This window comes from Aquarana catesbeiana, linkage group LG03 (genome assembly GCF_042186555.1).
Source record: "Aquarana catesbeiana isolate 2022-GZ linkage group LG03, ASM4218655v1, whole genome shotgun sequence".
Classification (NCBI taxonomy): domain Eukaryota; kingdom Metazoa; phylum Chordata; class Amphibia; order Anura; family Ranidae; genus Aquarana; species Aquarana catesbeiana.
The window spans coordinates 269,375,759-269,399,848 of NC_133326.1; the positions used below are offsets into that span (position 1 = coordinate 269,375,759).

At 40.7% G+C, this 24,090-nt stretch overlaps 1 protein-coding gene across 1 annotated transcript in view; it reads left to right on the plus strand.

The window, feature by feature from the left end:
• PTPRR (protein tyrosine phosphatase receptor type R) overlaps positions 1 to 24,090 on the plus strand; it is a 283,853-nt gene that overhangs the window by 42,012 nt on the left and 217,751 nt on the right. Inside the window, exon 2 of the mRNA XM_073620043.1 lies at positions 8,482 to 8,786. Coding sequence (XP_073476144.1) covers positions 8,482 to 8,786 — 305 coding nt within the window. The remainder of the gene's footprint in view (positions 1 to 8,481; positions 8,787 to 24,090) is intronic.

Below are 24,090 nucleotides of genomic sequence, written 5' to 3' on the forward strand. Positions count from 1 at the left end.
TTCTCAGTATCACCTCCCGGTCCTTGTAATTCAGGAGCCTGGCCAGCACTGATCTTGGGGGGTTCCCGGGGGGGAAGAGGGCGTGGGGGTACTCTATGGGCCCTTTCCATTGTGTAGATGGGAGAGAAAGCTTCTTTACCAAAGACTTCCTGTAGCCATTCTTCAATAAAGGCAGTGGGGTCACGTACTTCCACTTTTTCAGGGAGTCCCACTATGCGCACATTATTGCGTCGCAGGCGGTTCTCAATTTCGTCGGTTTTACTAAGGGCTTGAAAGGCATTTTGAGTGGCCATCCTGACATCTCTGTGAAGGGGGGGCAACTGGTCCTCCACGTCGCTCACCCGGCCCTCCACTGCTGTGGTTCTTTCCCTGATCTTTTGTAGATCTTGGCGCTTGGGACACTGTTTCTTTCAGGCCTCCAAATTTCTCCTTCAAATCATCAACTGAAGCAGTGCATTTGTGCACAGCATGTAGGATTTCACTTAGAGAAGGCTGTACATTGTCCTCTGTGGGGGAGTCAGATGGATCAGACATGAGATCCTGCTGCAGATCTAATGGCACTGTGTCATCTAGCTTGCTTGTATCCTCCCTGTTAGTCAGCTCAGAGGTGTATAAGGGCTGGGGGGAGTCATGCAGAGGGGAATTAGAGTGTCCGGCCAGCTTTTGAGCATAATAAAGTATGTCCCTGGAATGCTCCTTGCTTTTAGGAGATTTGCTGGACTTACCCCCCTGTTCGGATTTCTTTTCCAGGCCGCGCTGTGCTTTAGGAGGCTGAGACCGGCCGGCGCCATTTTGGTCAGCTTGGGACTCCCAGGCCTCGGTCTCCGTTCGGTTCCCCCGGGTCATCATCGGCTCCAATCGCACAGCAATCAGCACCGGGTGTCTCCAGGAGGTGTCAGGCAGCTCTCTGGGGCAAAAACGGGCGATCACGGTGGTGAGGAAAGGATATAAGGCAGGATTCTCAGCAGGAGCTCCGTGCAGCAGGTCTGCTCACATGCCTCGTCAGGCCACGCCCCCAGTCTCCAGACTTTAATCCCATAGAAAACATGTGGAGGGAGCTGAAGGTTCAAGTTACCAAACGTCAGCCTTGAAACCTTAATGACTTGGAGAGGATCTGCAAAGAAGAGTGGGACAAAATACCTACTGAGATGTGTGCAAACCTGGTGGCCAACTACAAGAAACGTCTGACCTCTGTGATTGCCAACAAGAGATTTGCCACCAAGTACCAAGTCATGTTTTGCGAAGGTGTCAAATACTTATTTCACTCAGTAAAATGCAAATCGTATAACTTTTTTGAAATGCGTTTTTCTGGATTATTTTCTTGTGTTTCTGTCTCTCACTGTTAAAATAAACCTACCATTAAAATTATAGACTGATCATTTCTTTGTTAGTGGGCAAACATACAAAATCAGCAGGGATCAAATATGTTTTTTCCTTCTCTGTACTTATTTAATGCTGACTAGCTGAATCACCCACTAGCATCTTATGTTCCTCTATTTTTTAAAAGTTTTTTCTTTCTATTTTGGATTCCTCACTTGGTAGAATATAACAGAAGGTGTAAGACTCCCTATGCTTCAGCAGTTAGCGTGTAACTATAGAGTGGGCAGGAGAGGTTAAACCAAAAATACTGAAGGTAAAATCCCATTGCTGGATTGCCATATAAAAAGCCAGTCTGCAGGTCAGCTGAACAACATACACATATAACTAAGATAAGAGCTTTGGGCGGCCTAAGGTTTTAAAATGAGAAATATACCCTTGTTTTACACCTTCACATTTCTCTATAGACCTTGACAAGATGATTGCAGGTGGTAAGACACATATACTGGATAGATAAATAGTCACATAGACATTGTGCTAATAATCTCTTTTTTCATAGTCTTACGTGCACTTTGCTGTTACATCATATTAAAGTGGAATTGTATGCGTGTGCCTGGATTCATGCATAATGCCTGTGATCGAGGTGCAGATCACAGGCAAAATGCACAGAGCCAATCAGAATAGTTCTGTGCCTTGTGATCACTGAGATAGTCAGCCACGGAGATCACAATTGTAAACAATACTTCTGTTTACATTTGAGACCTTTGCTCTTCCCCTCACAGTGGGGGAAATTGAGGAAGAAGACTGTTATGAATAAAGATTTAATCAAGAGGAGGGAGGGAGATCAATGAATCCCCTTTTGTACGATCTCTCCTTCCTACTAAGAACACTGAAGCCATGTGTAAAACATTAATTTCAGTATCTGGCGGTATGATTATTTCATATTTTTGATGCTGAAAGTGGTACAATTATTTTGCATGGAAATTTGGTGTTTTATATTGTAGGCCTGTAATTCTTAGGAATAACTCACTTAAATCTGTCCAAACAAGAGTCTAGCAGACATCTCGGGTATGATAAAGTTTGAAACATGAAATCATAAATTATAATATAATAAATAACTATAAATAAGTATACCAAATAATAATATAATAATAATAAAAATTATTCAATAATGTAATCAAATCAAAAACACTGAAATTTGCTCAGTTACAGAATTGTCACTGTCATTACTTTTCAGTGTTTGATGACGGATCTCCCCACAAATTACTATCGCTCAATTCTGCAAGTGATTCTAATTTATTATCACTGTTTTCTAGCTGGTCTAAAACCACTTTTGATGTAAAGGGACAGTTTTGGTTGCTATGGACAATCTCCAGTTTCCAGACAGAAAGAACAGTTTTTATAATATAAAACTGCATGCAGGGCACTGGAGAAACCACTAGGGACAAAAGGGAGGTGAAATAATTTCATACAGTAATGTAATCTGTAAGATTACAGTATACTGTATGTATTGTGTGTGTTTCACTTTTTGAATTTGGCGCCGTTCTCCGTCCCCGTGCGTCGCAATGCTCGCAGGGAACGTAGCCCGGCTCTGTGATGAATCGAGCGGAGGACAAGCCGCTCACACTGCAGGGAGACCGCAGGATCCAAGGGACAAGGTAAGTCAGCTCTTCCTGGATCCTGCGATGCGATCCCGAGTCTGACTTGGGGTTACCGCTTTTGGTTCTGAAAATCCACCACGAGCCCAACTCGGGAATACTGCCAGGGAGGTTAACTTTACTGGAGGGCAGGTGACACATCAGGGGTCTTTTAGACCACTGATGTCTCATTAAAGCGGAGCAAAAAATACAAAATATTGTGTAGGACCCACTAATTCGGGGTACTTTGTCGCAGTAAGTGGGCTTAGCACTATATGACCATATAGTGTGACCAAACCCCCGTATTTTTTTAATATGTTCAGGTGTTCAGGTGTTTTTAACTAGCCCTGCAGGAAATGTCATTCTTGTATGTGTGCGCTGTAAAATATTTTGTACTGTTTATAGGTCTTACAGCAGCACCATCTTGAATTTAAATGCATTGTATGGTGTGCCCCCCAAATATGTTCTTGTATCATTAAAGCGGAGTTCCACCCACTTTTGAGAGGTGGTCTTAAACTAAAGACCACCTCTCCACCCCTCGTTTTTGGATAGTAAATTTTTTTTTTCTAATATACTTTTTTATGAAGCACAGCCTGTACTTCCGATCCATCCGGTCCACGGCGCAGGATGTCATATCCTCTTCTTCAGCGAACCCCCCCCCCCCGCTGTCTTCTGGGACCTGCGTGGGTCCCAGAATACAGCCGCCATTCACAAACTGCTGCGCGACTCGCGCAAGCACAGTAGGATACGGGCAGCGAAGCTGCAAGGATCCACTGCCGGTTTCACTTAATTAGAATGGCGGCGCCTGCACCTGATCCGAAGGATGGATCGGCCTCGGGGGGGCCAACATTGCAGGCTCCCTGGACAGGTAAGTGTCCTTATTAAAAGTTAGCAATTACAGTGTTTGTAGCTGCTGACTTTAAAAAAAAGAAATTTGCGGGTGGAACACTGCTTTAACAAGAACCTGTCACCTTTTCTTCCTATGTAATTAAAAATAAGGCACCCAAGCACTAAAAACCTCACAAAAAAAAAAAAGTTGAGCCCTACCCTACACACGCACATATGAATGTAAAATCAAACGTTGGGGTGCCTACTCACAAAAACTTTGATTGTACTACACATGCTGGAGTAAGAGCAATATTAATACTAGCAAGTAAGCCTAGGAAGGCTCATTATTTATAGATAACTCTAAATTGATGACTTGTAGGGGCTTTTAAAGCATCACCTATGAAAAATTTAAGGTACCAAGGTTTGTCGCAGTTTCACGGGTGCTCACAATTTTATGGTTTAACATGTTGGATATCTATTTACCCCATGCAACCTCATCTTTTACACTAACTGAGTAATATATTGCTTTGTATGCCCCAAAATTATTAGGATTGTATATTTTACTAACATTTTGCACTTGATAAACCCTTACACTAATATCGTGTGACATAAAAACCTGCATCTATTACTTTCTTATTCTTTAGGGACTCTGCTTTCAGAAAGTATATAATGTTTTGGGAGTTTTAGTTAATCTTCCAGCCTAAAATGATTTTTTACTCGTGTGCAAAAAAATGCTATAAAGGCTCTGGCAACTAATGGGATTCAAACTCAAGTACAAGAATACATATATTGCTGATTCATACATCAAAAATAATGGATACTTTGCAAAATGATAAAGGGGCACATTTATATCCTGAACGCAAGTGAATTTTGTAGTTCATGCTTTCAAGTAATGTAACCCAATTAAAACATTCATTTATTAGGCTGAATCTGAAGCATCTCTAATTTCTATCATTAAGTCAGCGTCTTATTAGGTTTGTTGATTTGTTATTTCATTTTAATGCTGTCCTGTAGCTCCTCTTTATTACAGTAATACGTTGTACCAATCCCATGCATGCTATATCTTTGCATGTAAGGAAGAGTGAAATGTGCTGATATTTAAGCAGTAACTTATTTGTGTCGTGGTCTCATTAATTAATTTTATGATTTCCGAGGATACACAGTGTACCACGATTTCACCATAAAATTGTTAATTAGAAAAAAATTAATCTTACACATATTTGTTTATTTTCTGTTATCATTTACACTTTCAGTGGCTTACTAATAACAAATATGTCAAAAAAAGTTATGTTAGCCAAGAGAAATGAAAGAAGGCATGATGGGATTTATTGTTGTAGGGTAAGTGGGTGGATAGTACAGTACAGTTTTTGTTCTAAGCTATGAATTGCTTCTCAGTACATCTCACACAATCATATTACCCAGCAGCGATAATCAATTTACACCTGTTTACTTTAGAAGATGCAATTATCCCGCTTAACAGATCATGTGGAAAATAACCCAAAGGAGTTTTTGAAGTTTTTGTATTCATTTTTAAAGGGTGTTTTCAATGTTGTATCTGACAGATGGCAAAAAACAAAAACAAAAAAAAGACGAGAAAATAAAGATGCTGCCAAAGGCTTTCAGCAGCATATTAGAAACATGGGATCCAAAGTACTGCCATATCCAGATGTTAACATGGCCTATTGTAGCGGGGCTGTATAGGGTGACACATAGGGGTTGATTTACTAAAGCAGCATAGAAACCGGCTTCCAGGTTTTTTTTTTTTGTCAAAGTTTAAAGTGGTTGTAAACCTCAGACATGAAATATGAACAAACCATATCATCTATAGTGAGCACTTGTCTCAATTAAGACCACTTAGTGTCATTTCTGTCTGCTGCTTCATTCCTCTAGTAGCATGAATCACTTCTGACAAGTTTTAAAGACACCAAGAAAAAAATGGCGACAGGGGAGGGATCTCCAGCTGATTGACAGCCTCAGCTCTGTTATTGTGCTGTGTATAGGGGGTGTGTCCCTTCCCTCCAATCAGCTCTCAGAGCTCTTTTCACTGAGCCCTGCAGAGTGTAAATTCAGCTCCCCACCCCCTTTTTCTGATAGCTCAGGCAAGCTTTATAAATTCTGGACTTTTAACAAATGTAGAGAAAAGAAGACTGCAGATAAGTAGGTACAACTTATGTAGGAGGATTTGTTTAATTTCTGTGTATCAGCTGAGGTCTGTTCACTGGGTATATGTGAGTGTTTACCACCACATTGTGAAATTACGGGCGCAAGGTGGCTCTCTTGTTCTGCGACGCGGGGTGCACAGTGTGGCGATCGGAGGTTCACTCTCACCCTGGGACACGGCGCATCACCGATCTTGATAAAAAGAGCCAATGACAAGGCTCTTTATCCATGTAATCAGCTGTGTCCAATCACAGCTGATCACACATAAACAAGGAAATGCCGATTATTGACATTCCTCTCCTCACACTGACAGGTGTGAGGAGAGGAGAGCCAATCAGCAGCATTTCCTCAAAGGGGAGATCTGCACAGATAATCATCATCAGTGATCATCAGTGCCCTAATTATCAGTGCAGCCCCAACAGTGCCCAGCAGTGATGCCAGTCAGTGCCCAGTGATGCCAGTCACTGCTGCCTTTCAGTGCTCATCAGTGCCTGCTCATCAGTGACCAACAGTGCCACTCATCAGTGCCAAAAATCAGTGCCAAAAATAAGTGCCACAAACTAGTGCCCATCTGTGCTGCCTATCCGGGCCGCATATCAGTGCCCATAAGTACCACCTATCAGTGCCCATCAGTACAACCAATAAGTGTCCATCAGTGCCACCTATCGGTGCCACCTATTAGTGTCCATCAGTGCCACCTATCAGTGCTCATTAGTGCTGCATATCAGTGCCACCTCATCAGTGCCCATCAGTGCAGGCTATCAGTGGCCATCAATGCAGCCTCATCAGTGCACATCAGTGAAGGAGAAAAATTACTTACTTACAAAATTTTATAACAGAAACTAAGAAAAACGTTTTTGTTTTTTCCAAATTTTTGGTCTTTTTTAATTTTTTTTTAGCAAAAAATAAAAAACGAAGTGGTGATTAAATATCACCAGAAGAAAGCTCTATCTGTCTCAAAAATATACAAAAATTGTTTTTAGGGACAGCGTTGCATGACTGCGCAATTGTCATTCAAAGTGCGACATCGCTGAAAGCAGAAAATTGGCCTGGGAGGAAAGGGGGGAAGAGTGCCCAGAAGGCAAATGGTTAATTGAACAAGGTAAAGTTGGAAGCTGATTGTCTATCATCAACAAAGCTGCACCAGGTTTTGCTCTCTCCAATTTTAGTAAATCAACCCCATAGCCTCCTTCAAGTCACATTTCTGACTGTCAGGTTCCATACTGCCACCTTACCTGCCAATGTGGCTAGGGTCTTATTGTCTCTGGCAGTGCAATTGGTTGTCAACACTTTGACACAGTAGTGTTCAGGGATGCATGAGAAATGAAACAAATGATGCAAGATGATATCCATTAGACCTCTGCCAAAATGGAAATGTACTGCCAATGCTGCCCTCACAAGATCAGGGACTCTAGAAAAACAATAAACAAACAAAAGAGAAGGGCGTAGAGACCTAGTGCATCACCATCATTTTATTAAGTGTAAAATATAAAAACAAGTGGAAGTCCCTGGATCTATAGTGCACCGGTCCAACTTTTCAGAATTATACCTTTTAGGTATAATTTATCCTTCTTCCCTATAGTGGATTCTACCATGCCACATACAGAAACACCTGATTCAAACAATTACCCACACTGAACTAACACAATGTACTGTATATTCAGTAAAATGTAAGCCATAAATGATAAATCAAATGATAAATTATATTAGAATAAAAAATACTGGGCCCTGTCCAAACCATAAAGTACTCTATTAATCAAACATTCAGTTTGTAAAATTGCAATAATCACCAGTCCTATGATGCTCCTAATAAAACTGGCATCAAGTCTCATTTTTATTGCATTTTTTGGTGGAAAAGTATTCTTTGTACCTCCAAACCACCCACCCCATCCCCAGAAACTTAGAACTGAGTAGTTTAAGACTAAGTTGGTAGTTTACCTGCCCTTCCAGCCACAGAGTGTCAGTGGCAGTCTGTCTCTGTGGTGGTTGGACCCTGGCCATCATTAGTACTGATAGGGCACAATAGCTTCTTCCAGATGCCTGCTTATGAGCTAGAATGTTAACTAGATGAGAAATGATCGCTACATCAATTTTAGCCTCTTTCTCTTTTGACATAGGACAGTCCACTACTGCTTTCCTTCACAGCAGTTAGGCTCAAACACATCCACCCTATGTCTCATAAAATACATGCAGCCTATTCCATTAAATCCATGCTTCTGGAATTCATTAGTTATCTGCTTCCTAATTGCTACAATCACAGGGTCTTTCAATTGTGCTATATAATAAGGTGATTTCTAAACAATTGCAAGTATTGTAGAAAGGTTGTGTAAAAAATCATTAAAATCTTTAGTGAAAAATATTTCAATTATCATTTTGATGTGCAGATTTTAAGCTGCTCTGCATTCCTCTTTTCTGTTTATTATAAAGGAAAATATACTTTTTACCTTACATGCTTTTTTTGTGTAGCAGAAAAAAGGAGCCAGGCCTTTTTATTTCTTAAGTACAATAATATGATTTATTCTGTCTTCTACCCTAACAGAATGCTTCTCTGGAGACAATGATAATTTCTTGGCAATCCGCGAAAGGAAGAATGGGAAGTCCAGGTTTATTTACAGTCATGTGCAAAGTATTGAGAAAAGTTTGGACCTAGAAAGACAGAAAATGCCTGAACACAATTTTCACTCTCCAGCCAACCTGAAAGGCAGTAACCTTTTTCCTGCACTTTATATGAAATCAGCTTTCCCTCGATCATCTCACAACCAAGCCCTTAATCTGCTGGCTTCAGAGGATCGGGATGTTGAAATAGAAGATCTTCCCATTCCAGAATCTTGTGTGATTTTAGTGGTAAGTGCACCATGTGAGTAAAGAACATCATTGAGAAGTGTTGCTGGCTAACAACCAGGGGAATTTAGACCTGCACCGGAAGATAGCAAGTGGTGAACGAATAGAAAAATCTAATTATTTTAATAGGTGATGCAAGGGGGTGGAGATTTTGCAAGTAAATGCTTACTTTGTAAAGCGAAAGTTCACTGATCTTAAAAAAAAACTGTGTTTTACTTCCACTGTCCAATCACGTACAAAAAGAAATTATTTTTTATTTCCCTTGGATTTGGTTGGACAAATTAACACAGCTTCACCTTATTTTCTAAACTCAGTGAAAATTTTAAATGAACCATCTCTATTCTTAGAATACTGTAAATCTGCCACATTAAATTGAGCATTTTTCTGCATAGACAGACATAAGGAAATGCATTGTTTTCAGTAGAGACCAACATGATGCCTTGCATTGTACTGGAATAGTCCTGTCTGCTGGATAATGGATACCAGATAGCTTTCCCTATCCTTTCCTTTCAATGACCTCCAATACACTGACACCAATCCTAAGACTTCTGAGTGCCCCCACCTTTATATTGAGTTGAATGGCACATAAAAAAATAACATTTTTGGCCTTTCAAAGACAGCTGATCAATGCTCAAAGTTACTATAAATTTGCCTGGACCTCAAATCTCAAACCCACAGGATTCACCTCAAACCCGTAGGATCCAAAACTCAAGCCAAGCCACATTCCTAGTCATAGATAGTATCTTCAGAAGTATAAGGAGCAACCCAGGAACAGTGCAGTGTTCTGCATGTTAGGGTTACTCCTATTTTTAGGGACAATCCCCAATTTTACAGTTCTGTTTCTAGCTGCAAAACAACCCAGATTTTGTCCCTGAAACTCTAAATATTCAGCCACTGAAATTCGTGGGGGAACAAAATTTAATTTCTGTTACCAAAACCAGTCAGGGGGACCATCTGTAGTGCTCTTCAGTGACCAGGAGTCATCACTAGTCTTGCTCCTACTTTGGTTGAGGTGACTGTGTTTTAAGTAAAATCTTTAACAAATTAATTCTTAAATCAAATCAAATACATTAACTATTTCTGATGTTGCTGGTTTCAATTTCTAATGAGCAAAATCATTTCTAAATAAGATGGGTCATAAAAGTTTAGAGCCCCTGTCACCAACTTAAAAATTCCAGGTGAAAGCACAGAAAAAAAATTAAAGCTTGCATTTAATATTTTTTTTTTCTTTCCACAAATATTATTATTATATCTGTTGCAATGTGCTTTTGAACTTGCTAGAAAAATTTGACTACGCTGAGAATAATCCGTTTCCTAGAATAGCCCCCCTCTCCTTGTATGTCATTGCCCTCTCCTCTTCTGCGAGTGTCTAATTACTGTCTGTTCTGGCTAAGCTTTCACTTCTCCTTTCAAATCAATACATAGCCTTTTATTACTGTAGGGGAGGAGCAAAGGGGAATACTATAGAGCACATTTGTCAAACATAAGGCCTCCGGGCCGAATCTGGTTTCCCATGCCTTATGTGGCTATCCCACCCAGTTTTGCAGCCAGAATGTGGGGAAACTCCATTCCACCACCTCTGGCTCCTGCTACCTGCTGTCACTTTTAAACACAGAAGCCTTCTGTGTTTACAAGAGATAGCTTTGCTCTGAGTGTCTCCCGGATGTAACAGATCCTCTCATCTCCAGAGAAACATAGAGAACAATCTCCATGCAAGGTGAGGCAGAGCCACCTACATAGGGAGGTACTAGAGCTGTGCCAGGTAGGAGAAAGCACAGATGCTAGGAAGCTTTGGGTGCGGATTGCTCCTGGGGTTGTGCACTGTGCATAGCGCACCCCTAAACCCTGCACTCTGTACATAGCGTACTCCTGAACTCTGCACTCTGTACGTAATGCACTCCTGAACCTTGCATTCTGTACGTAGTGCCCCCCTAAACCCTGCACTCTGTACATAGTGCACCCCTGAACTCTGCACTCTGTACGCAATGCACTCATGAACTCTGCACTCTGTACATAGGGCACCCCTGAATGCTGCACTCTGTACGTAACACATTCCTGAACTCTGCATGTTGCACACTCCTAAACCCTGCATTCTGTACTTAGTGCACATCTAAACCCTGCACTCTGTATGTAGCGTACTACTGAACTCTTCACTCTGTATGTAACAGACTCCTGAACTCTGCAATCTATACATAGAGCAACCCTGAACTCTGCACTCTGTATGTAGCGCACCTCTAAACCCTGCACTTTGTACGTAGCATGCCCCTGAACTCCTCACTCTGTACTTAACACACTTCTTAATGTAGCGCACCCCAGATACAACCAGCCCTTTCAGGGCAATCATACTGCTAATGTGGCCCACAATGAAATTGAGTTTGACACCACTGCTATATAGTGTCACTTGAGTGACAGCTCTGACACTGCTGGGGCAGTGGACATTACCCAGCAGCAGTCTCAAGGTTTTTGGATGTCTAAGCAATGAAGGCTTTTACAGGTAAAAAAAATGCCTAAAATATTTAGATTCACATATAATTTTATGGGAAGATTGCTGTTTAAATAAATGTTTTGGCAACAGGGTCTCTTTAAAGGGGTAGTAACATTTCTTTAGCATATGTTGTGCATGGCTTCTCTGTATCTTTGCTGCAGCAGTGCACTTTATGCATTGTATTATAAAGCAGATTGTCATTTACCTTGATAAGTGCTGTAGAAAAAAAAAATCATGATCACAGATTTAGTATATTATATAATGTGACATGCGACAATGAGCCCATTAAGTACAAGTAAAGTAAAAGTGCTTATTATAACCACGGTACTAACAGCATGGAGTTTGCATGTTCTCCCTGTGCCTGCATGGGCTTCCTCCGGGTACTCCGGTTTCCTCCTACACTCCAAAGAGATGCTGGTAGGTTAATTGACTCCTGTCTAAATTGTCCCTAGTATATATGAATGTGAGTCAGGGACCTTAGAGTGTAAAGTGCTGTGTGATTTGACGGCACTACATAAGTACCTGTAATAGATAAATATAAATAAATATATTATGGGTGCTACTATTGAAACACAAGGGTTGGTGTAATCAGGGCTTTGAGGTACAGTAATTCAGTGGTGTGGTCTGGTGTCTTAGTCACAGTAAATCTGCCAGGTAACTGCTGGCCCTAGAACTCTCTGTCTATCATGTTGTAAGTCACTACAGCTACAGTAGAGAAGTGTCTGTATTTACATGCATCACAAAATTAAGGGCATAACTGAATAAGCATGTGACTGTAACTTTTGTTTATTGCAGGAAAAATTTTGTATTTTTATATATCTAATATATAGTTGTCTCCCTGGCTAGGCCTGTTCATATTTATCCTTCTTCTATATTGCATTAAGAGTCAATTACTGGCTTCCATTTTCTCTTAATGAAGTTACCTATTTAATGAACAAAGTGGAGAGCTGAGTGGTCTGGACAGTATGTCAATCTGTAGCATAACTCAGGGCACTTACTCTCCATCACCAGTTTAATCGAGAAACTTGATGAAGGAAGGAGCTTCTTTATGCTAGGTTTCTTGCAAAAGAATTAACTAAATATACCCCATATATACAAGCAAGTAACTGCCGCCATTCCAGAAAAAAATGCCACACCCTGTTCCTTTGCAGAAAAAGAAAATAACCTGTTAATGTTCCAGCCTTTGTGGGGTTCACATTTAATGATGCACTTCATGACTACTCCCTGTTAGATTGGGGAAGATTTACTAAAATTGCTGCATGCAGATTCTGGTGCAGCTGTCCATGGTAGCCAATCAGCTTCTAGATTCAGCTTGCTCAATCAAGGTTTGCCAATAAATCCTGGAAGCTGATTGGTTTCTATACAGAGTTGCACCAGATGTTGTACTTTCCAGTTTTAGTAAATAACCCCCCAGTGTGTCTTGCGGCAGGGACAAATGATTCTTGTTTTGCTCTAAACCGTCATCCCAATCGAGACTCCCACCTGTTTACAGGTATCTGGCCAAAGTTAAATGTATTTTACTAGTTATTAGTGAAAATCTGGTCAAACGTGCAAATTAACAAAAATATGTTCGTAATCATTCAGAATAATGCTTAGTAACATCCATTAGCTAACTTGGGGTCCAAATACTTTGACACTTTGCTTCAATAGTGTGCCTTACAAGGTGGCTTTATCCTTCGCAGTACTTTCTGCCTCCAAGTACTACCATCTAATGTCACATGGTGGTACCTGCCAGCCCCACATTGCATCAGATGCCAGCACTTGAAAACTAACAGGCCCAAGAGAAGTGGTTTCCCATCCTCCTCCATGTGATAGTGAATCCCATTAAGTTCACATGGGAAGTTATTTGGGGAGATTATGAAGCATTTCATAAATTGTTACACAATTATACTCTTGCCTTATTTACTACAAAACACCATTTTTGCATTCTCTGAATAAGTGGCCATTTACCCTGAAACACATCAGAATTGAAGACTGTGATAAGCAGGTGCCAATTTATTATTTGGACCAGTTGTGGCCAGTTGCTGGCTACAATAATATGAATGATATTACCTTCATTGCTGCAGACTGTTCCATGACTGCTTGCATCATTTTTCTGAGCTACGAAGCAAAGGACTGTGGGACTTGTAGTCAGCTATAACTCTACTGCTTGGTCTCTCTTAGACTACATTTCCCAGCAAGCTTCTAATTGATAGGGGGATTATAGGAAAGGCTATGTAAAGAGCTGTTTTCAGTGGGCCCACCCTCTCTTCTCCACGGGATCCATTAGTAAGCATCAGAGCTGTTGTCCAGCTGCTGAGACCGCAGCCTACCAGGACCCTGTGAGCCATTGCTGTCCCTACCTGAGTGAACCTGCATCACTGTGCGACATTAGAAGATCATCTGTCCCTTCTGGCAATCAGTGGGCCGCACGGCGGGAGCCAACCTAGGAATGCTGTGTTCACATTCAACTGACCTACTGCAACCATCCTTCCACTGGCTGATGTATAGACCCAGCATCACTTCCTGTGTGTGCCAACTACCTGTAGGATCTGGTGAGCGGGCTCAAGCCCAAATCCCCTTCTCTTCAACAACACTCAGCACATGGACAATGCATGCAGACATTATAACCCAGATTACAAAGGAATTTACCACTTCTGCTATACCCACTACTTATTTGCCGACTGCTTGAGTCTTCCCCCTCCCCCTCTCTGAGGATTTTTCCTTCAACATCCTTGAGCTCCAATGTGTTGGCGAAGACTGTGTTCAGGCCTGACACATGGACTTCCCTTATACCATTATCTGCATGGTGTGAGCTGACCCAAATAGTGCTTGGCCTCTTTTCCCCATAGTAGTAGAGTTCCCTGCAGTCAAGCCTCCCTTGAGTGGAAATAAATAAACGATCAAGGGGTTAATATGGCGCACAATGGAGGTAGCCGAGTACATATAACTAAAAATGGTGGGGGGAAGGGGGTGGGTTGGGGGTTCCTGAGAGGGGGAACTTGGTGGTGGTAGTTAATTTTTCACAACAAGTTCAGGTATTAGTCCATGTAAGGATAAAATGATGCTGAATAAATGGAAAGCAGCCAGTCTATAAAAGCTAGAAGAAGTTCTGGAACAATAAAAAAGAAAGAAGGACGGCGCCCTCTAAGTGCAGCATGTATGTTAAAAATATTTATTACAATAGATAAAAACACTCACATTTGAGTTGCTAAAAACCAGCATGTAAAGTAGTTTCATCCGCGTGCTTTCGGGGGATGTGGGTGTCACGGGCCAGTGGGGGGGTTCCTGGGATGTGAGTCCTGTGACCTGGGTCCTGGTAGCTGTTCCGGTGGTGCCGAGTGTCCTCAGAGCCTCCGGGCGGCCAGAATGTCGGTCATGGATCCTCCGTGGAGCGCCGTGCTGACCTGCGTCCTCACTCCCCGCCCCGCCCACTCCCCGTCTCCCTTCACTCCCCTTCCACATTGTGTACACCCCATCTCCATGGTTACCTACGCACCCAATCATTATACATAGTCCAGCCCTCCTCTCAATTACCTCTCCACCCCTCCCATTGCCTATGGTATAAATTCCCACACTGAATATGGCCACCAGCATAGCCTGATGAAGGAGCACGCATGCTCCGAACACGAAGCACCGCCCGCCTCACCCCGCTCCCGGAAGTGAAGACGCAGGTCAGCACGGCGCTCCACGGAGGATCCATGACCGACATCCTGGCCGCCCGGAGGCTCTGAGGCCCCTCGGCACCACCGGAACAGCTACCAGGACCCAGGTCACAGGACTCACATCCCAGGAACCCCCCCACTGGCCCGTGACACCCACATCCCCCGAGAGCACGCGGATGAAACTACTTTACATGCTGGTTTTTAGCAACTCAAATGTGAGTGTTTTTATCTATTGTAATAAATATTTTTAACATACATGCTGCACTTAGAGGGCGCCGTCCTTCTTTCTTTTTTATTAAGCCTCCCTTGAGTCATAGTCTCCCCACCATTGAGCTTTCTGGGCACAGTCAATTATTCAATGTCTACCATTCTTTGCATATTCAAGTGTTGTTATTCATTACTGATTGCCTTTGTTATTCTGAAAATATTTAACTGTCATGTGTCCCACTCAATCAGCCCTGGGTGCTGTCCCAGGGTTTGGATAACTGACACCTTCAACCCATTATTTGACTTGGTCAATACAGAAGCCTGCTGTGTTCAGTTTACATTGTATCTGTGGTTCATTTAAAGGGGTATACATCACGTCAGAACCTAGAGTGTCAGAAGGGCTGGGAAGTTTCCAGGGTCAGGTCAGCACAAGAGGACAAGCAAAATTCTGATGGCCCTTACAGGGGTATCTCTACACAGTAAAGAAAACAGGAAACTAAAAGAAACTACATTGATTCTTTTGGTCTTTAACCCCTTAGCGCCGACTATATGCACATATGCGGCCTCGGCTTTAAGGGGTTATACCGAGATGATGCCTGCAGCTGCAGGTAAAAAAGCCTTATTGTACACGTCATATGTTAAGAACTACAGTATCAAGTGCCTTTCTGTTTAACCCTTTATTAAAACCCTTTCATGTCTAAGCCTATTTCTGACATTTGTTGCTTACAAGATAAAATCTGTATTATGTGCTAGAAAATTACTTAGAACCTCCAAACATATATATATATATATATATATATATATATATATATATATATATATATATATATATATATATATATATATATATATATTAGCAGAGAATCTAGAGAATAAAATGACGACCTTTGCAATATTTTATGTCACACTGTATTTGCACAGCTGTCTTTCAAGCGGTACTGTTTTTTAGAGCTGCCGGGAGACCCGGTCTGCGATCCGGCACTTCCGCCAGCTAGAGTGTCCTAAGAGGGCTAAAGAATATGGCCCGAACAGCATGGACATGTGGCTGCCCCTCCTTTATATTTTGGGCCAACAAAAGATCCAGGTTGCGTTGTTATACACCTAATCTGTCAATGGATCCTCAGAAATTTCAAGTTTTATGGAAAGGAATTTGTGGTCTGAAATGGTTAAATTTGTCTTTTTATCTCTCTAGATTGTTGGAATCGTGGCCAGTCCCAGATATACTAATCGTCCACTTGGGAGGAAATGATGTGGGTAGAACTAAAACCCTAGACCTTATGTTTGCAATGAAACGGGATTTAAATACATTTAAATTGTCTGCCCCAAATACAACCATAATACTTTCAGAAATAGTCCCAAGACTAATATGACTTCAAGACGCTCAATTTAAAAATATGGAAAAAATCAGGCGTCGGATAAACAGGGCTATGGAAAAATTCATCTCGCTTATCGGTGGTTTTTCATACAGACATAGGGATCTAGAGGGAGGTTATGAAGGCTTATACAGGGCAGATGAAGTTCATCTGTCCGCTATAGGTCAAGACATTTTCAATGTGGGATTTCAGAACAGCACAGAATTGGCGGTGGGGTAGGCCGGACTTGATAATTCAAGTCCGGCTGGTGTGGACTTGTTTTTTGATAAACGGTATTGCTCGAGCCCTGAAGGCTGAGCTGTTTATATTTATTATTTATAAGTGAGAATTTTATGAATTAATAAAATGATTGGATGGATTTAAGTTATATACAGTTTATACCAATAAACGTGCCTCGGCCAATTATATTCCAAGTAAGTCGTGAGTGTGTTTATTTATTTATTAAAGGTAAATTGGGTATTGTAGGAGGGATAGGTGCAGCCTACATTTCCATTTCCTGAGAGGGCTAAAGAATATGGCCCGAACAGCATGGACATGTGGTTGCCCCCCGGACAAATAGAATATTTAATTTTATTAATAAAAAAAAAAAAAAGACTCATGTCACTTTAAGAAATAGGTACAGCAGGTTAGGCAGGGAAATAAGGGTCAGGTAACATTGGGGTATAGGTAGGGAATGTCATTATCCAGCCAGGAAGGTTTAAAAGGTCACATGACCAGTGGGAACATTCTGGAAGCAGGGCAAGGCTATATAAAGGGGTCCTCTGAGGAAATCTCCTCACAACTGGTCAGATTACAGCAACAAGCTCCCCACCCTTGTCGCAGGCATGTTATGTGGTTTGTCACCCTTCAAAGTTAAGGGGGGACTTGTTTTTTGATATACGGTATTGCTCGAGTCCTGAAGACTGAGCTGTTTATATTTATTATTAACAAGTGAGAATTTTATGAATTAATAAAATGATTGGATGGATTCAAGTTATATACAGTTTACACCAATAAACGTGCCTCGGCCAATTATATTCCAAGTAAGTCGTGAGTGTGTTTATTTATTTATTAAAGGTAAATTGGGTATTGTAGGAGGGATAGGTGCGGCCTACATTTCCAGTCTCCTATGTGTAAACACAGAAGCGATGTCACAACCTCATTTCCGGTTTACTCAGCTGCCAATGGCGGTGATTTTTAAAAAATGACAGTATTCAGAATCACCGTTTTTGCCAATCTGAATACTTTTAAGTGCAAAGGAGGGGTTTGGGGTCTTTTAGACCCTTGATCTCTTTTTAAATAGTACCTGTCACCACCTGTTACTGTCACAAGGGATGTTTACATTCCATGTGACAGCAATAAAAGTGATCACTTTTTTTTTTTTTTTTAAGAGACAATGTAAAAACATAAAAATAAATAAAATAAAATAAAAATTTAAAGCGCCCCCGTCCCTGTGAGCTTGCGCAGCAAAGAAAATGCACACACAAGTCGCACCCGCATATGTAAACGGTGTTCAAATCACACATGTGAGGTATCGCCAAAATCATCAGAGCGAGAGCATTTATTCTAGCACCAGACCTCCTCTGTAACTCTAACCTGGTAACTGTTCATTTTTTTTAAAAGCGTCACCTATGGAGATTTTTAGGTACCTTAGTTTGTCACCATTCCACGAGTGTGCGCAATTTTAAAGTATGATATGTTAGGTATCTATTTACTCAGCGTAACATCATCTTTCACATTATACAAACAAATTGGGCTAACTTTACTGTTAATTTTTTTTCTAATTCATGAAAGTGTCTTTTTTCCCAAAAAATTGCGTTTGAAAGACCGCTGCGCAAATACAGTGTGACATAAAATATTGCAACGGTCTTCATTTTATTCTCTAGATTCTCTGCTAAAATATATAATGTATATATATATATAGGGTTGGAGGAGTCATTTTCTAGCAAAAAATACGGATTTTATCTTGTAAGCAACAAATGTCAGAAACAGGCTTAGGGATGAAAGGGTTTTAATAAAGGGTTAAACAGAAAGACACTTGATACTGTAGTTCTTAACATATGACGTGGATAATAAAGCCTTTTTGGTCCTCATGTGCTGTATTGTTTTTTATAATATTTTAAGGATTTTTAAGCAAAATGTGTAACTAGAAAAACAGAGATGCTTTATTTCATATGTGCTTCTCATTTGGGTTGCCCCACAATGCAGCCCTCGGAAGTCTGTTTGCTATGACATCATTAAGTTAAAATTATTTTTAATGTAAAGTACGGAATAGTGGAATAGTAGTATATTTGTATTTGAAGGATGACTGTCATTTAAACTGTATAGAATAGATCACGTTATTGAGCCTGAATCAGTGAAGGAGACAGAATCCAGTAGGGATAAACTGCTTTGGCACACTTGAATAGTGGGATTGCATATATGTGTGTGTAAATGTACATGCATACATACCTATAAAATTGCTTTCTAATATGAATTGCATATGGTGATTCCTCCGTTTGCAATTCAAGTTAACCAATACATTTAAAAAAACGGACTTTATTATAGTAGCAAAAAAGTCACCACGTCTACAGGTATTTATGATTGGAATTTCCGTTACAAACACTAGCATATGGCATCTCATACAGTGACTGATGCTTGACATACGCACAAGGATTGATGCATGCAATATTAGTCAGTGTATTTATTATTCACTGATGATTTTTATTGATTAGTCTAGATACACAGCTTTATGCCCTGTACACACAATAGGATTTTCCGATGGAAAATGTGTGATAGGACCTTGTTGTCGGAAATTCCGACCGTGTGTGGGCTCCATCACACATTTCCCATAGGAATTTCCGACACACAAAGTTTGAGCGCTTGCTATAAAATTTTCCAACAAAATCCGTTGTCGGAAATTCCGATCGTGTGTACACAAATCTGACACACAAAGTGCCACACATGCTCAGAATAAGCTACTGCTACTGCCCCGTCTATAGTCCCGACGTACGTGTTTTACGTCACCACGTTCAGAACGATCGGATTTTTTCCGACAACTTTGTGTGACCGTGTGTATGCAAGACAAGTTTGAGCCAACATCCGTCAGAAAAAATCCATGGATTTTGTTGTCGGAATGTCCGATCAATGTCCGACCGTGTGTACAGGGCATTAGTGTTGCAGCCTTTTCAAAATGGGTGGGCTGTAGGCCACCTTATGATGCAACATAATGCAGTAATGCACTCCAAAGGTATGAATCTGGTCTTGTTTTTTTTTACAATCTCCTTGAATGATTATACTGTGCACTTAAAGCGAAGTTATACCCAAAAGGGGAAGCTCCGCTTATTTGCCTCCTCCCCCCTCCGCTGCCATATTTGGCACCTTTCGGGGGAGGGGGGAGAAGATAACTGGTTTTGACAGGTACCCACTCCCACTTCTGGCTGATTTTGCCACGGTGAAGTAAGCAGGAAGTTTGGCCCCCCCCTCCTCCTTCCCCTGCTGCACTTGGCGTAGGCGCAGTAGGGAACCAGCTGTGAAACCACAAGGCCTTATTGCGGGTTTCCAGTATAAGATGGCAGCGGCAGCACCCGACAGCCAATTAAAAAATTGGCTGGGGTGAAGACACCGCTGGATTCATAGACAGGTAAGCGTCCTAATATTAAGTCAACAGCTACAGTATTTTGTTTTTGAAGGAGCTGGGAGCTCCGCTTTAATGAGGTTTTTTCCTACATGGTATAAACACCTAAAAGTGCTAACAGTGGTTGGAGAGACCCAAACACATTCAAAGAATATTGCAAATTCAATATAGGCTCAACACCTTTTAGCTGTTATAGGTTCAAAACACTCCATTGAAAAAGAACCTTCTTAGTAAATCCACCATATGTACACTGTTTTCTCTGTGCACATATATGTACTTTGCAGGTGCATAGAAATACCACGAGGGTACCATTTATTTGTTTGTATACACTAATAGTAAATCTGTGCCATTGCTTCCAAATAATAGGATACTTACTTGGCTTAGTAAACTTTTTTTTATAACTAATGGGACTTTAAATTGGAATAATTAAATTTCTTCTTGTATTTGTATTGGTGATACAAATACATCATTTCAATGCATATACAGTATGTAAGCTGTTTTTTATTCTGTTGTGCCAGCCTTGTTACTCACATATCACATGAAATTGTATTAGGCTTAGTAAGTTTTTTTTTTTTAATACCTAATGGGACTCTAAATTGGAATCATTTCATATTTTCTTATATTTGTTTTTGTGATACAAATACATCATTTCAATGGGCGGCACAGTGGTGTAGTGGATAGCACTCTCGCCTAGTAGTAAGAAGGGTCGTTGGTTCGAATCCCAACCACGACACTACCTGCTTGGAGTTTGCATGTTCTCCCTGTGCCTGCGTGGGTTTCCTCCGGGTACTCCGGTTTCCTCCCACATTCCAAAGACATGCTGGTAGGTTAGTTGGATCCTGTCTAAATTGTCCCTAGTATGTATGAATGTGAGTTAGAGACCTTAGATTGTAAGCTTCTTGAGGGTTAGGGACTGATGTGAATGTATAATGTATATGTAAAGCACTGTGCAAATTGATGGCACTATATAAGATAAATAAATAAAATGTGTATACAGTATGTGCACTGTTTGTAATTCTGTTGTGCCAGCCTTGTTACATATCCTGCCACATCCAAAACCAATCAGTTAGTAAGCCACTTTCCTGGGTTGCAGGAAAATATTATTTGTATTGAAGAATGCTGAGCTGTCACCATTCCCTAACAAGGTTGTCCCCTTAGTGTATAGTCTTGTCATGTGATTGCCATTACTGACACCTCGAGCAGCATCTAAGAAACAGTAGTTGTAGTTCAAGCCCTAATATATTCATTTAGTAACCAACAATGGCACTGGCACCACTAGTAGAATACACAGAACAAAAAAAGGAAACAGGCAAAAAGAAAGAAATGATGTATAGGGAATCAAGTCTCATCTGTGATAATACATTTTGATGACTATGTTTAGCAGTTCATAAATTATTCTATTCAGTTACAGTTCAGCTTTCCTAAAAACTACATGCAACTGAAAATGTCACTGTATTTATCAAAACATAGCGTGTGATAACCTGCAGGTTTCTTTGATTGCTGTTTGAAAAAGAAGCAACGTAATGCTGCCCTGTATGCGTTTATAAAATGATTATGCGTCTCATCAGCTCTTATTGATGAAAGCCAAATCAATGCTAATGCTTTATAAGAATTGTCATGTCTGAGCTTTTAAAAGGTTTGCCAGTCATTTCTTACCAGTTATAAATAATATAGCCCAGCATGTTAATGTTTCCTGCATTAGTCAATGAGCTAATAAATTGATTTGAGAGGGGTCATGTATAATGCACTTTTTGTTGTAGAGGTCTTTCACTGAGCTCCAAAGATGAGACTCCCAAGATAACCATTTTAGGAAGAGAAATTTTAGTAACCCAGCAATAGAGAAACTATTGATCCAGAGCAGACTTCTAAAGATATGTCATCTGCTACATATGCTACTATTAAATGATTGGTAAATATACCAGGGGGTTCATTTTTTAAAGGAGTAAATAATGATTACTTAGCAAAGTGAAAATTCATCTTCTGAATGATCCAGCCTCTACTCCTTTAGTAAATTAACCCCATATATTATTTGTGTAAATGCTTAAGTGCATAAATGCCAGCTGTTCTGGATTTGCCAGGACAGTCCCGCATCTATGTTCTGTGTCCTGGACTGTGTCTTGAGCTTACAGAATAACACTTTGAGTTACTGAGCATGTGCATTAACTCCAAAAAATATATAACGTGTTTCTAGCCATAAGTGGGTGGCCAAGTATAATAAGATGAGAATATAATAGGGTAAGTGGGATTGCCTACATAGTTACATAGTTAGTCAGGTTGAAAAAAAACACAAGTCCATCTAGTTCAACCAAAAGAAAAAAAAAATACAATCCCATATACACAATCCTTCCTTCACCCGCAGTTGATCCAGAGGAAGGTGAAAAGCCCCAGCAAAGCATGATCCAATTTGCTACAGCAGGGGAAAAAAATTCCTTCCTGATCCCCCGAGAGGCAACCGGATTTTCCCTGGATCAACTTTACCTATAAATGTTAGTACCCAGTTATATTATGTACACCTAGGAAAGAATCCAGGCCTTTTTTAAAGCAAATCTACTGAGCTGGCCAGAACCAGCTCTGGAGGGAGTCTTTTCCACATTTTCACAGCTCTTACTGTGAAGAAACCCTTCTATATTTGGAGATGAAATCTTTTTTCCTCTAGACGTAAAGAGTGCCCCCTTGTCGTCTGTGATGACCTTATGTATTTGTACATGTTGATCATATCCCCTCCCCCTTAATCTCCTCTTCTCAAGAGGGAATAGATTTAGTTCCTCTAATCTTTCCTCATAGCTGAGCTCCTCCATGCCTCTTATCAGTTTGGTTGCCCTTCTCTGTACTTTCTCCAGTTCCCCGATATCCTTTTTGTGAACTAGTGCCCAGAACTGAACTGCATGTTCCAGACGAGGTCTTACTAATGATTTGTACAGGGGCAAAATGATATCTCTCTCTCCGGAGTCCATAACTCTCTTAGTACAAGAAAGGACTTTGCTCGCTTTGGAAACCGCAGCTTGGCATTGCATGCTATTATTGAGCTTATGATCTACCAAAACCCCCAGATCCTTCTCCACCATTGATTCCCCCAGTTGTACTCCCCCTTGTATGTATGATGCATGCATATTCTTAGCCCCCAAGTGCATAACTTTACATTTCTCAACCTTTAATTTTTAAACCTCATTTGCCACTCAGTTGCCCAATTAGACAGTATATTGAGGTCGGCTTGTAAATTGGAGACATCCTGTAAGGACGTTATTCTGTAAAGACAGAAATATTACTTTTAATCCCAGACCCTGTATCATTTATAAAGTTATTAAAAAGTAAGGGTCCCAGCACTGAACCTTGGGGTACACCATCACCTTAGACTATTCAGAGTAAGAATCATTAACCACTGCTCTCTAAATTCTGTCTTTTAGCCAGTTTTCTATCCATTTACAAAATTAATCTTTCCAAGCCTATAGACTTTACCTTACACATTAGACGTGTGTGGGGAACTGTGTCAAACACTTTTGCAAAATCCAGGTATACAACGTCCGCAGCCATCCTTTGACAACTTCTGTCTTTCATGAATCCATGCCGTCTGTTGCTTAAAAATATTTTTTTCCAGCAAGAACTCGTCTATGTGGTCCTTTATTAAACTTCCCAGTAACTTCCCAACTATAGAAGTTAAACTAACAGGTCTATAGTTACTTGTTAAAGACTTTGATCCCTTTTTAAATATGGGCACCACATTGGTCCTGCGCTAATCCAGTGGTACTATTCCAGTCATTAACAAGTCCCTAAATATTAGAAACAATGGCCTTGAAATGTCAGAGCTCAATTCTTTTACAATCTGTGGGTGGATGCCATCAGGTCCAGGTGCTTTATCCATCTTTATTCTGTCTAAAAATGTCTGGACCATATCACTTTTGAGCCATTGGGGATCATTTGGGGCTGTGTCACTACCACCCCCATTATGGACATGAGCTCCCCCTTACTCCTTTGTATACACAGAGCTGAAGAAAGTATTTAATAA